At 41.2% G+C, this 12271-nt stretch overlaps 1 protein-coding gene across 3 annotated transcripts in view; it reads left to right on the top strand.

Annotated features, from left to right (window-relative positions):
* MTRF1L (mitochondrial translation release factor 1 like) overlaps positions 1–12271 on the top strand; it is a 51943-nt gene that overhangs the window by 34190 nt on the left and 5482 nt on the right. The window contains exons 5-7 of one of the 3 annotated variants that reach the window (XM_069769182.1): positions 280–397; positions 1019–1155; positions 3650–3861. In XM_069769182.1, the coding sequence (XP_069625283.1) occupies positions 280–397; positions 1019–1155; positions 3650–3859 (465 nt within the window). In that variant the 3' untranslated portion in view covers positions 3860–3861. Of the gene's footprint in view, positions 1–279; positions 398–1018; positions 1156–3649; positions 6774–12271 lie in introns of those variants that run through there. The other 2 variants (XM_069769181.1, XM_069769180.1) reach the window with 2 other exon arrangements.

Raw genomic sequence — 12271 nt, 5'->3', positions numbered from 1 at the left:
GTGTGGCTGGAGATGTGGAGACCGTCAGTGTATGTACTAAAGACACTGACCTGAGCGGCAGACCCGCAGAACTATATGGACTGTTTATTTTTCTGTTTGCTTTTCACTTTGTGACGGAAAAGGCTGTTTGTTTGTTTTGGCTATCCAGAACGGGTTATGCAGTTTTAATAAACTTTCTTGGACATTTCAACAATACCGCGTCCTGTGCCTGCCGCAGCCGAGTGAGTACAGACTCCTACAATGTCTATAAAACCTGTTCTTTCACTTCTCTTCCTGCAGATTCATCTAGTAATTAATCCCAAGGATTTACGTATTGAAACCAAAAGAGCCAGTGGTGCTGGAGGACAACATGTGAACACCACAGACAGCGCGGTGCGGATTGTTCACACACCAACTGGTAGGTGGCTCTGCTGATCTTCACCAGGACCGCAAACTCCCATCACTCATTTACTATGTTATTCTTTTTAATCCAACTATGTCCCAGTTCAGATCTTTAGGTTTTCTTTTTCTGTAAATGACACGTGGCTGCAATGGGTCTCTGCCCTTCATATTGCTGCTATCGGCTTACGTACCAATGACCTAATAACTGACTCCCTGTAAGGATTCTGCCTAAAAAAGTGCTTAAAAAATAAAGAACGTAAGCATGGCAATGTGAAAACGACTTGCTGTGCACATGTCCAGTCTTTTTAAACTTCTGTTGATCGCCTCAGGGTTCCAAAGCCACAATGCGGTGAATCGAAGTGACCGGTCCATTCTTAGGTAGCTTCTTCTTAGAAGGTGCTCATTATTAATATATACAGTAAAAAATGCAAAACTGCCAGCACAGAGCTGAAGCTAAAGACTGAGAAGAACGCCATTCTGGAAAATACTGCTATCGTTTTCCTGAAGTCTTTTGCAGCAAAAACTCAACACATGCACTGCCGTCTAAAGGAGGGATCTGGATTAATGGAAAAATAACTTGCATAATATTAATAACCGATAACTTTTGTTTCATTGATTTTCGGACTTCATATTGCAGGAATAGTTTCTGAATGCCAGCAAGAAAGGTCACAAATTAAAAATAAGGAGACTGCCATGAAAGTGCTCCGTGCAAAGCTATACAACATGAAGTTAGAAGAGCAGGTTAATAAACGACAGAATGCAAGAAAAATCCAGGTAAATGGCCCAGAAAGCTTCAAAAAAATGTTTTTGTTAAAGTTGTAGCTAGGGACACTAGGTTAGATCAAATAGACGGTCATCCAGATCATGAATCCACTACTTCAGCTTGCCTTATACCTGCATGGTCAGCTTCTGGCTTGTCTTACAGCAGTTGTCAAGAACATTTCAGATATGCCAAGCTAACTGTTAAAAGGTAGTGAAATGGATTTTATCCTAGCATGCACTGATGGGGATGAAGGTGCTACTCTAGGCCCAAACATTAGCAATACTATGGCGTTCCTGGTGCCAGTATTGCACAGTAGTATTTTGGGTTGCCACATGTCATAGTAACATAGTTAGTAAGGCCGAAAAAAGACATTTGTCCATCCAGTTCAGCCTATATTCCATCATAATAAATACCCAGATCTACGTCCTTCTACAGAACCTAATAATTGTATGATACAATATTGTTCTGCTCCAGGAAGACATCCAGGCCTCTCTTGAACCCCTCGACTGAGTTCGCCATCACCACCTCCTCAGGCAAGCAATTCCAGATTCTCACTGCCCTAACAGTAAAGAATCCTCTTCTATGTTGGTGGAAAAACCTTCTCTCCTCCAGACGCAAAGAATGCCCCCTTGTGCCCGTCACCTTCCTTGGTATAAACAGATCCTCAGCGAGATATTTGTATTGTCCCCTTATATACTTATACATGGTTATTAGATCGCCCCTCAGTCGTCTTTTTTCTAGACTAAATAATCCTAATTTCGCTAATCTATCTGGGTATTGTAGTTCTCCCATCCCCTTTATTAATTTTGTTGCCCGCCTTTGTACTCTCTCTAGTTCCATTATATCCTTCCTGAGCACCGGTGCCCAAAACTGGACACAGTACTCCATGTGCGGTCTAACTAGGGATTTGTACAGAGGCAGTATAATGCTCTCATCATGTGTATCCAGACCTCTTTTAATGCACCCCATGATCCTGTTTGCCTTGGCAGCTGCTGCCTGGCACTGGCTGCTCCAGGTAAGTTTATCATTAACTAGGATCCCCAAGTCCTTCTCCCTGTCAGATTTACCCAGTGGTTTCCCGTTCAGTGTGTAATGGTGATATTGATTCCCTCTTCCCATGTGTATAACCTTACATTTATCATTGTTAAACCTCATCTGCCACCTTTCAGCCCAAGTTTCCAACTTATCCAGATCCATCTGTAGCAGAATACTATCTTCTCTTGTATTAACTGCTTTACATAGTTTTGTATCATCTGCAAATATCGATATTTTACTGTGTAAACCTTCTACCAGATCATTAATGAATATGTTGAAGAGAACAGGTCCCAATACTGACCCCTGCGGTACCCCACTGGTCACAGCGACCCAGTTAGAGAAGGCTTGAGAGCCACATGTAGCTCCTTAGTAATTTGTGGTAAGCTCTTAGGCCCCTATTCATCAGTGTTTAATCATGAAATACTCTAAAAAATGTCAAAGCCTTTGTTCAACTAAAATTTTGCAGTTTTAGGCAATTTTACCAAAGTGTGTGATTCAGGGATGCGGCGAGACTCGCCGGCCCGTCACATTCATTGAAAGTGGCAATGTTACTTACTCCAGAAATGTTATTCAAGTTATGGAGTTAAGTAACGTTTCTGGCGAGGAGCACCCTACTGATGAGATGCGCCAAATTCTTTTACTGGCATGTGTCTCGCAATGAAATTGTCTTATTCCTGCATCCCGTTAATTAAGACTGGCATACAAAATGCTAGTCTGGGAGCATCCATTAGCATAGCAAAACAGAAACAAGAACCACTTATAACGGATGCACACCTCCAATGGCAGAGATAGAAAAGAAAACAACTTTATTGACAACAATTTAAAAACATATTAAAAACAATAAGTCCCAATAACCACCATCACCCAGCTTCTCTCCAGATAACTTATGCACGGTTATAAATGGTAAATACACCACATGACACTCAAATAACAAATGTAAGATGGTGCATAAAATATTCACTTAAGACATTACATATGGCACTACTCCCGCATATAAAACACCTTCGTACAGACATAGGTGCTATTATACACTTATGCTGAGGTGGCATTATATGTCTGTACGAAGGTGTTTTATATGCGGGATTAGTGCCATATGTAATGTATATTTTATGCACCATCTTACATTTGTTGTTTGAGTGTCATGTGGTGTGTTTCCCATTTATAGGTGTGCATCCGTTATAAGTGGTTCTTGTTTCTGTTTTGCTATGCTCATTATCAGTCCACCACTTGTTTGCACCCCCCCATTCTTACACTGAATTATTGGCAGTGCGCCAGTGACTTACTATTGTTGGAGCATCCATTAGTGTCTGTAACAATTCCTATAAAGACACAGGGCTCCGATGTACAAATATTACCACTCTGAGTTCAGCTGCATGGTGCCATTTTTGGGCTAATCCCTCTCCCCATCAGCTATTGGATTGATGCTTGTGTTTGAACTAAATCTAATATATTATCAATTGTTTTCTCTAGGTTGGGACAAAAGGAAGGTCAGAAAAAATTAGAACATACAACTTCCCTCAGGACCGTGTTACAGACCACCGGATTGGCATGTCCGTGCACAACATTGATGGGTTCCTGTTTGGTGATGAACTTTTAGATGAGATGATTCAGGCTCTTAGTGAATTTTCTGACTACGAGACCCTCATGGAAATGATTGAACAAGCGAACACTTGTAAATAAAGGTGCTGTATTTGTAAGTTGCTGCCTAGTATTCAGTACTGTTCAAAACAGGATGACCAATCCATAATCCAAAATGTCTGCTGCTGACAGTCTTTAGCATTTAGCAGTCCTGCCTTAAAGATTACCTTTGGAAAAAAGGACCAGAAAGGATGATTAACACATATTTTTTTTTCTCCTCACAATTATGGTGATGTGGGCTTACCACTGCAGCTCTCCTCTCCTGGTGCTGCAATTTCATTACTATACAGTCACCTACTACTCCCCTGGGAGAGAAGAGCTGCAGCCCTGATTGAAGGTGACCTGTCAGCAGGATATTCCGTCCATTATTAATGGTATGAGTGTAACCCTCCCCACCCTTGCTTAGTACATTTATACCTTCCTAGTAGAATTTCATTGGTGCATGAGTGAGAAATCTATTATTTAAGTTAAATTCTTGAGTGCATTGGGGCAGGCAGTGACCAGGTCTGCTGTACTTTGCTGCCCACCATTGGTCGTTGATTGATAGGTCACTCTTCCTTCAGTGACACGTCTCCCCTGTGCAGGCGTCTTCTCCCCAGATTCGTTTCATCAGAAGGGGTGGTGCAGGAGCTCCTGATGACATTGCTAGATCAGTGTCCTGGCTCCGCAGCATCATTAGGAGCTCACTGCTCAGGTGCTGTCATTGCAACGAGCCTTGGCAATGATGGCACCTGTGCAGGGGAGACATGTCACGGAGGGAAGTGTGAGCCGTCTGTCAGTGGCCAAAATACAGCAGAGCTGATGAGTGAAGTTCCTGGCTCCGTTAAGTTCAGAATAAAACTTCAAAAATAGATTTCTCATAAACACCCCAAGGAAATTCTACTAGAAATTTAGGAATGTAATAAGCATTAATGGAGCTTTACACATAGATCTTGAGTGTGGGGTTGAATATCCTGCTAACAGGTCCTCTTTTAGATGATCGTGTGACCAGCATTTGTCACATACACTACCATTCAAAAGTTTAGGGTCACCCAGACAATTTTGTGTTTTCCATGAAAACTCATACTTTTATTAATCAATTGAGTTGCCAAATGAATTGAAAATCTAGTCCAGACATTGACAAGGTTCGAAAAAAAGATTATTTGAAATAATAATTCAAACTTTGCTTTTGTCAAAGAATGCTCCCTTTACAGCAATTACAGCATTGCAGAGCTTTGGCATTCTAGCATTTAATTTGCTGAGGAAATCTGGAGAAATTTCACCGCATGCTTCCAGAAGCCCCTACCACAAGTTGGTTTTGGCTTGATGGGCACTTTTTGCGTACCATACGGTCAAGCTGCTCCCACAACAGCTCAATGGGGCGGAGATCCGGTGACTGTGCTGGCCACTCCATTAAAGATAGAATACCAGCTGCCGGCTTCTTCCCTAAATACTTCTTGCATAATTTGGAGGTGTGCTTTGAGTCATTGTCCTGTTGTAGGATGAAATTGGCTCCAATCAAGCGCTGTCCACAGGGTATGACTTGGTGTTGCAAAATGGAGTGATAGCCTTCCTTATTCAATATCCCGTTTACCATGTACTAATCTCCCACATTACCAGCACCAAAGCAACCCCAGACCATCACATTACCTCCACCATGCTTGACAGATGGCGTCAGGCTCTCTTCCAGCGTCTTTTCAGTTGTTCTGCATCTCACAAATATTCTTTTGTGTGATCCAAACACCTCAAACTTGGATTTGTCTGTCCATAACATTTTTTTCCAATCTTCCTCTGTCCTTTTCCTTTCATTAGCCAGTCTCAGATATTACTTTCTTTTTGCCACTCTGCCCTGAAGGCCAGCATCCCGGAGTTGCCTGTTCACTGTAGACGTTGACACTGGCGGTTTTTGCGTGTACTATTTAATGAAGCTGCCAGCTGAGGACCTGTGAGGCGTCGATTTCTCAAACTACAGACTCTAATGTACTTGCCTTGTTGCTCAGTTGTGCAGCGGGGCCTCCATCTTCTCTTTCTACTCTGGTTAGAGCCTGTTTGTGCTCTTCTCTGAAGGGAGTAGTACACACCGTTGTAGGAAATCTTCAGTTTCTTGGCAATTTCTCACATGGAATAGCCTTCATTTCTAAGAACAAGAATTTCACATGAAAGTTTCACATGAAAGTTCTTTTTTTCTGGCCATTTTGAGAGTTTAATGTAAGCAACAAATGTAATGCTCCAGATTCTCAACTAGCTCAAAAGAAGGTCAGGTTTATAGGTTCTCTAATCAGCCAAACTGTTTTCTGCCGTGCTAACATACTTGCACAAGGGTTTACAAGGGTATTCTAACCATCTATTAGCCTTCTTACACAGTTAGTAAACACAAAGTACCATAAGAACACTGGAAATGGGCCTTTATACACCTATGAAGATATTGCATTACAAACCATACGTTTGCAGCTAGAGTAGTCATTTACCACATTAACAATGTATAGTGTATTTCTGAATCATTTAATGTTAGCTTCACTGGAAAAAAAATGTGCTTTTCTTTCAAAAATAAGAAAATTTCTAAGTGACCCTAAATTTTTGAACTGTAGTGTACATCATTTTCATCATTGCTTTCTTTTCTCGTGCTATAATATTACAGCTACAGGAGAATAGTAGATGACTGTATTGTAATTAAATTATAGTGCAGGAAAAGGAGAGCTGCAGCCAGGTGCCTTAATTAAAATGATCCAGAAGCAGTGATTGCAATATACAACAAATTGTGTCTATAGCTGATATTGGGGCACTATTCCCCAATACCTGGGATAGATCCGCAGTGTTGTACAGTGTAAAAAAGTCTGCACAGCCTTGTTAAAATTGCATGTTTTTGTGATAAAAAAAAATCACACCAAGGAGTAATTTCAGAACTTTTTCCACCTTTTATTGTCACCTATAATCTGTGTAATTCAATAGAAAAATAAACTGTAATCTTTTCAGGTGGAATAAGAAAAGATAAGTAAAATGTGGTTGCATAAATATGAGCACGGTTAAGTCACGCTCACTACTTGGTCAGTATTTTACATCGATATTTGGAAACCAAAATCAGGAGTGGCGCAAACAGCGGTAAAGTATAATAGAAACACGTCACCACTGTGGGGGGAACCACTGTTTGGGCGCATGGGAGGGCTCGGAAGGGAAGGAGCGCCATTTGGAATGCAGACTTAGATGGAATGGTCTGCAGGTGTCACATTGCGTTTGCAGAGCCCCTAATGTACCTAAAGAGTAGAAACCCCCCACAAGTGACACCATTTTGGAAAGTAGACCCCCTAAGGAACTTATCTAGATGTGTGGTGAGCGCTTTGACCCACCAAGGGCTTCACAGAAGTTTATAATGCAGAGCCGTAAAAATAAAACAAAAATTTTTTTCCCACAAAAATTATTTTTTAGCCCCCAGTTTTGTATTTTCCCAAGGGTAATAGGAGAAATTGGACCCCAAAAGTTGTTGTCCAATTTCTCCTGAGTACGCTGATACCCCATATGTTGGGGTAAACCCCTGTTTGGGCACACGGGAGAGCTCGGAAGGGAAGGAGCACTGTTTTACTTTTTCAACGCAGAATTGGCTGGAATTGAGATTGGACGCCATGTCGTGTTTGGAGAGCCCCTGATGTGCCTAAACAGTGGAAACCCCCCAATTATAACTGAAACCCTAATCCAAACACACCCCTAACCCTAATTCCAACGGTAACCCTAACCACACCTCTAACCCTAATCCCAACCCTATTCCCAACTGTAAATGTAATCTAAACCCTAACCCTATCTTTAGCCCCAACCCTAACTGTAGCCCCAACCCTAGCCCTAACCCTAAGCCTAATGGGAAAATGGAAATAAATACATTTTTTTTAATTTTTCCCTAACTAAGGGGGTGATGAAGGGGGGTTTGATTTACTTTTATAGTGGGCTTTTTAGCGGATTTTTATGATTGGCAGCCGTCACACACTGAAAGACGCTTTTTATTGCAAAAAATATTTTTTGCATTACCACATTTTGAGAGCTATAATTTTTCCATATTTTGGTCCACAGAGTCATGTGAGGTCTTGTTTTTTGCGGGACGAGTTGACATTTTTATTGGTAACATTTTCGGGCACGTGACATTTTTTGATCCCTTTTTATTCCGATTTTTGTGAGGAAGAATGACCAAAAACCAGCTATTCATGAATTTCTTTTGGGGGAGGCGTTTATACCGTTCCGCGTTTGGTAAAATTGATAAAGCAGTTTTATTCTTCGGGTCAGTACGATTACAGCGATACCTCATTTATATCATTTTTTTATGTTTTGGCGTTTTTATACGATAAAAACTTTTACAGAAAAAATAATTTTTGCATCGCTTTATTGTCAGAACTATAACTTTATTTTTTTTGCTGATGATGCTGTATGGCGGCTCATTTTTTGCGGGACAAGATGACGTTTTCAGCGGTACCATGGTTATTTATATCTGTCTTTTTGATCGCGTGTTATTCCACTTTTTGTTCGGCGGTATGATAATAAAGCGTTGTTTTTTGCCTCGTGTTTTTTTTTTTTTTTTTTTTTTCTTACGGTGTTTACTGAAGGGGTTAACTAGTGGGCCAGTTTTATAGGTCAGGTCGTTACGGACGCGGCGATACTAAATATGTGTACTTTTATTGTTTTTTTTTATTTAGATGAAGAAATGTATTTATGGGAATAATATATATATTTTTTTTCATTATTTAGGAATTTTTTTTTTTTTTTTTTTACACATTTGGAAAAAAAATTTTTTATTTTTTTTATTTTGCCCCAGGGGGCGACATCACAGATCGGTGATCTGACAGTTTGCACAGCACTCTTTAAGATCACCGATCTGACATGCAGCACTGCAGGCTTCACAGTGCCTGCTCTGAGCAGACTCTGTGAAGCCACCTCCCTCCCTGCAGGACCCGGATCCGCGGCCATCTTGGATCCGGGGCTGGAGCAGGCAGGGAGGGAGGTAAGACCCTCGCAGCAACGCGATCACATCGCGTTGCTGCGGGGGCTCAGGGAAGCCCGCAGGGAACCCCCTCCCTGCGGGAAGGTTCCCTATACCGCCGGCACATCGCGATCATCTTTGATCGCAGTGTGCCGGGGGTTAATGTGCCGGGAGCGGTCCGTGACCGCTCCTGGCACATAGTGCCGGATGTCAGCTGCGATAGGCAGCTGACACTCGGCGGCGCTCCCCCCGTGAGCGCTGCCGATCGCATATGACGTACTATCCCGTCGGTGGTCATAGGGGCCCACCCCACCTCGACGGGATAGTCCGTCTAATGTCAGAAAGGGGTTAACCTTGGTCTCATCAGACCACAGTTTTTCCACATGCTTTTGTTAGACTTGTTTCTAAGTTTTGGTACAATATAAAAAACAAAACCAAAGGAAAAACTATAAAAAGCACATACCCTACAATAACTAAAACGCAATGGGGCATGAAAATAACATAGGGTGCTTAGTTAACATAATCTTTTGATAAAAAAAAAAGTGTAAAAGCCATTCCGCAAGTTTATTTCTAAGTTTTCTTTGTTTCTTTTTTTGTCTGCAAATAAAGGCTTGGCCTGCCTTTCTTTAGCTGGACATTACTTTCATGTAGTTCCCCACGCCTGGGTGTCCATTAGCTGCATCTCTCTCCTTCACATCCCTTATCCACATGTATGTCACTTCACATATGGTAAGGTTTTAATACTAGAGTTAGGACCCGCCTCAATAGGATCACCGTGGCGTGGTTGGATGACAGCATAATTTTAATTTAAAACCATGTTACTAAGCACCATATATTTCCATGGACTGTTGTGATTTATTTATTGCATGGTGTCTTATTATGATTTTTATCTTGCGTTTTGTCTGTTTAGTGAGCAGTGTGAACAACTTATATTCCAGTTCATCTCTTGAGGTATTTTAGTAAAATATTGCTGGGCTTAGATGTTTTCTTTTTGAAAAGCTTCCATCTTGCCACCCTACCCCACAAACTGGACATATGCAAATCACGGGAGATTGTCACATGCAGTACACAACCAGTGATTGCCATACATTCCTGCAGCTCCTTTAATGTTACTGTAGGCTTCTTGGAAGCCTCACGGACAAATTTTCTTTGTCTTTTCATCAATTAATGAAAGTTCTAGGTAATGTCACTGTTGTGTCAAATTTAAAAGGAAACCTGTCATGCAAAAAAATGCATCTAACCTGCAAATATGGGGTTAATAGGCAGGTTAATAGCACTGAAAGCCCAGCACCTGGGAGTTTTAAAATTCAGCTGACTCAACAGTGCATTAGTGTCGAGCTGGCTGTCAGTTAGTGCCGGGGCATGGTTTCAGCCGCTGCTCACTATATACTGAACGGTGACTGAAGCCCCACCTCTATGACTGAAAGCTTGAGGCTGTAGGGAGGAATAAAGCTAATTTCCGCCTGCAACCGAGTTATCAGTGTGGCGGCTGCATGGTGTAAGAACACTATTAACCCCATATCTGCTGGTTAGTCACGTTTTTCACCCGACCGTTTCTCTTTAAGCCACTTCTTGATTGACTATCATCTTTGTTCCATTGTATATATAATGCCTTGGAAATGTTTTTGTTCCCTTCTGATGACTGATAACTTTCAACAATGAGATCCTTTTTGCCGTCTTGTAAGCTGTTTATTAACCAACTAAGAAAATGTCAGGAAAATCCTACTAAAAGAGCTAAACTTTATATTGAGTTAATCAAATACACTATAAAATGATAGGAACGATGTACTACCAAATCGTTAATAGGAGTTTAAATATCAGTGACTAATTCTGAACGCAAACATATCCCCAGTTTTAACAGGTGTTCGCACTTAGGCCGGTGTCACACTAGGCGTAAGTAAATACGGTCCATTTTTAAAGGCCGTAATTCGCAGTAATTGTCCCAAAACTCTGTTCCGTATTCAATGCGAGGATGCGATTTTTACGCACAAATTTATCCGTGTCATCCGTATGGCTTCCGTACAGCGATTTTTATTTTTTTTTCTCGCAGGCTTGCAAAATGGACATATCATGGATCCATCGGCTCAAATATTCTAAAAAACATATACACAGTCTATATAAATAAAAAAATATATATATATCTATATATATATATATATATATATATATATATATATATATATATATATATATATATATATATATATATATATATATATATATATATATATATATATATATATTCAGCGCTAGATAGCAGAAAAGCCGGTAATTCAATTTCCGGCTTTTCCTATCTCCTTCCCAAACCCGACAGTATATCCCTTCTTTTATTACATATTCCTCTTTAGTAATGTAAGAAGTGTCTTTGTGTCAAATTTGGGGTCTCTAGCTATTAAATTAAAGGGTTAAATGCTGGAAAAAATTGGCGTGGGCTCCCGCGCAATTTTCTTCGCCAGAGTGGGAAAGCTAGTGACTGAGGTCAGATATTAATAGCCTAGAGAGGGACCATGGTTATAGGACCCCCCTGGCTAAAAACATCTGCCCCCAGCCACGCCAGAAAAGGCACATCTGGAAGATGCGCCTATTCTGGCACTTAGCCTCTCTCTTCCCACTCCCGTGTAGCAGTGGGATATGTGTTATGATCCGGTGACCTTGGAGCAGCATGAGAACTTTCACTGGAGTAGGTGGTCACTATACTGACCGCAATCCTGAACTTAACACCGCAACTAGAAGTAGCCGTGGAGTGTACCTAACAATCCTAGACACCTCGTCACAGCCGGAGGACTAAATACCCCTAAAGATAGAAATAGGAATAGTATCTTGCCTCAGAGCAGATCCCCAAAGGATAGACAGCCCCCCACAAATATTGGCGGTGAGTCGGAGAGGAAAAAACATACACAGGCAGAAAAACAGGATTTAGCACAGGAGGCCACTTCTAGCTAAATAGGACAGGATAGGACATAGTTCTGTGCGGTCAGTATTAACACCCTTCAAAAATATCCACAGCAGGATATACAAAAAACTTCCTACATCTAACTAAAGATGTAGGAGCGTATATCTGCAACTCCAGCGAATCCTACAATCAGAGCAGGAATACAAACAAAAACAAGCACACAGCAGTGTGCCACAGAGACAAAAAACCAAACACTTATCTTTGCTGAATTTGGCAGCTAAGCAGGAGAAGCCAGAAAGTGATCCAACACTTCACAAGGAACATTGACAACTGGCAAGGCTAATGAATCCTGCACACCTAAATATCCCAGTCAGAATTGTAATCAGCAGATACACCTGGCCAGGACTGCGACTCAGAGACAACTGCATTCCCACCTACAACCACTGGAGGGAACCCAAGAGCAGAATTGACAACAGATATGGGGTAATGAAGGGTTAATGTCACCTTGCTTTTGTAAGGTGACATTAAGCCAGGTTAATAATGGAGAGGCGTCAATTATGACACCTATCCATTATTAGTATATATAATAGTGTAGCGGCGCTGGTGGTGCAGCATAAACACCAGC

This window comes from Ranitomeya imitator, chromosome 5, assembly GCF_032444005.1.
Source record: "Ranitomeya imitator isolate aRanImi1 chromosome 5, aRanImi1.pri, whole genome shotgun sequence".
Lineage (NCBI taxonomy): Eukaryota > Metazoa > Chordata > Amphibia > Anura > Dendrobatidae > Ranitomeya > Ranitomeya imitator.
The sequence above is the reverse complement of the archived record's forward strand: the minus strand, read 5'-3'. Positions and strand labels throughout refer to the sequence as shown.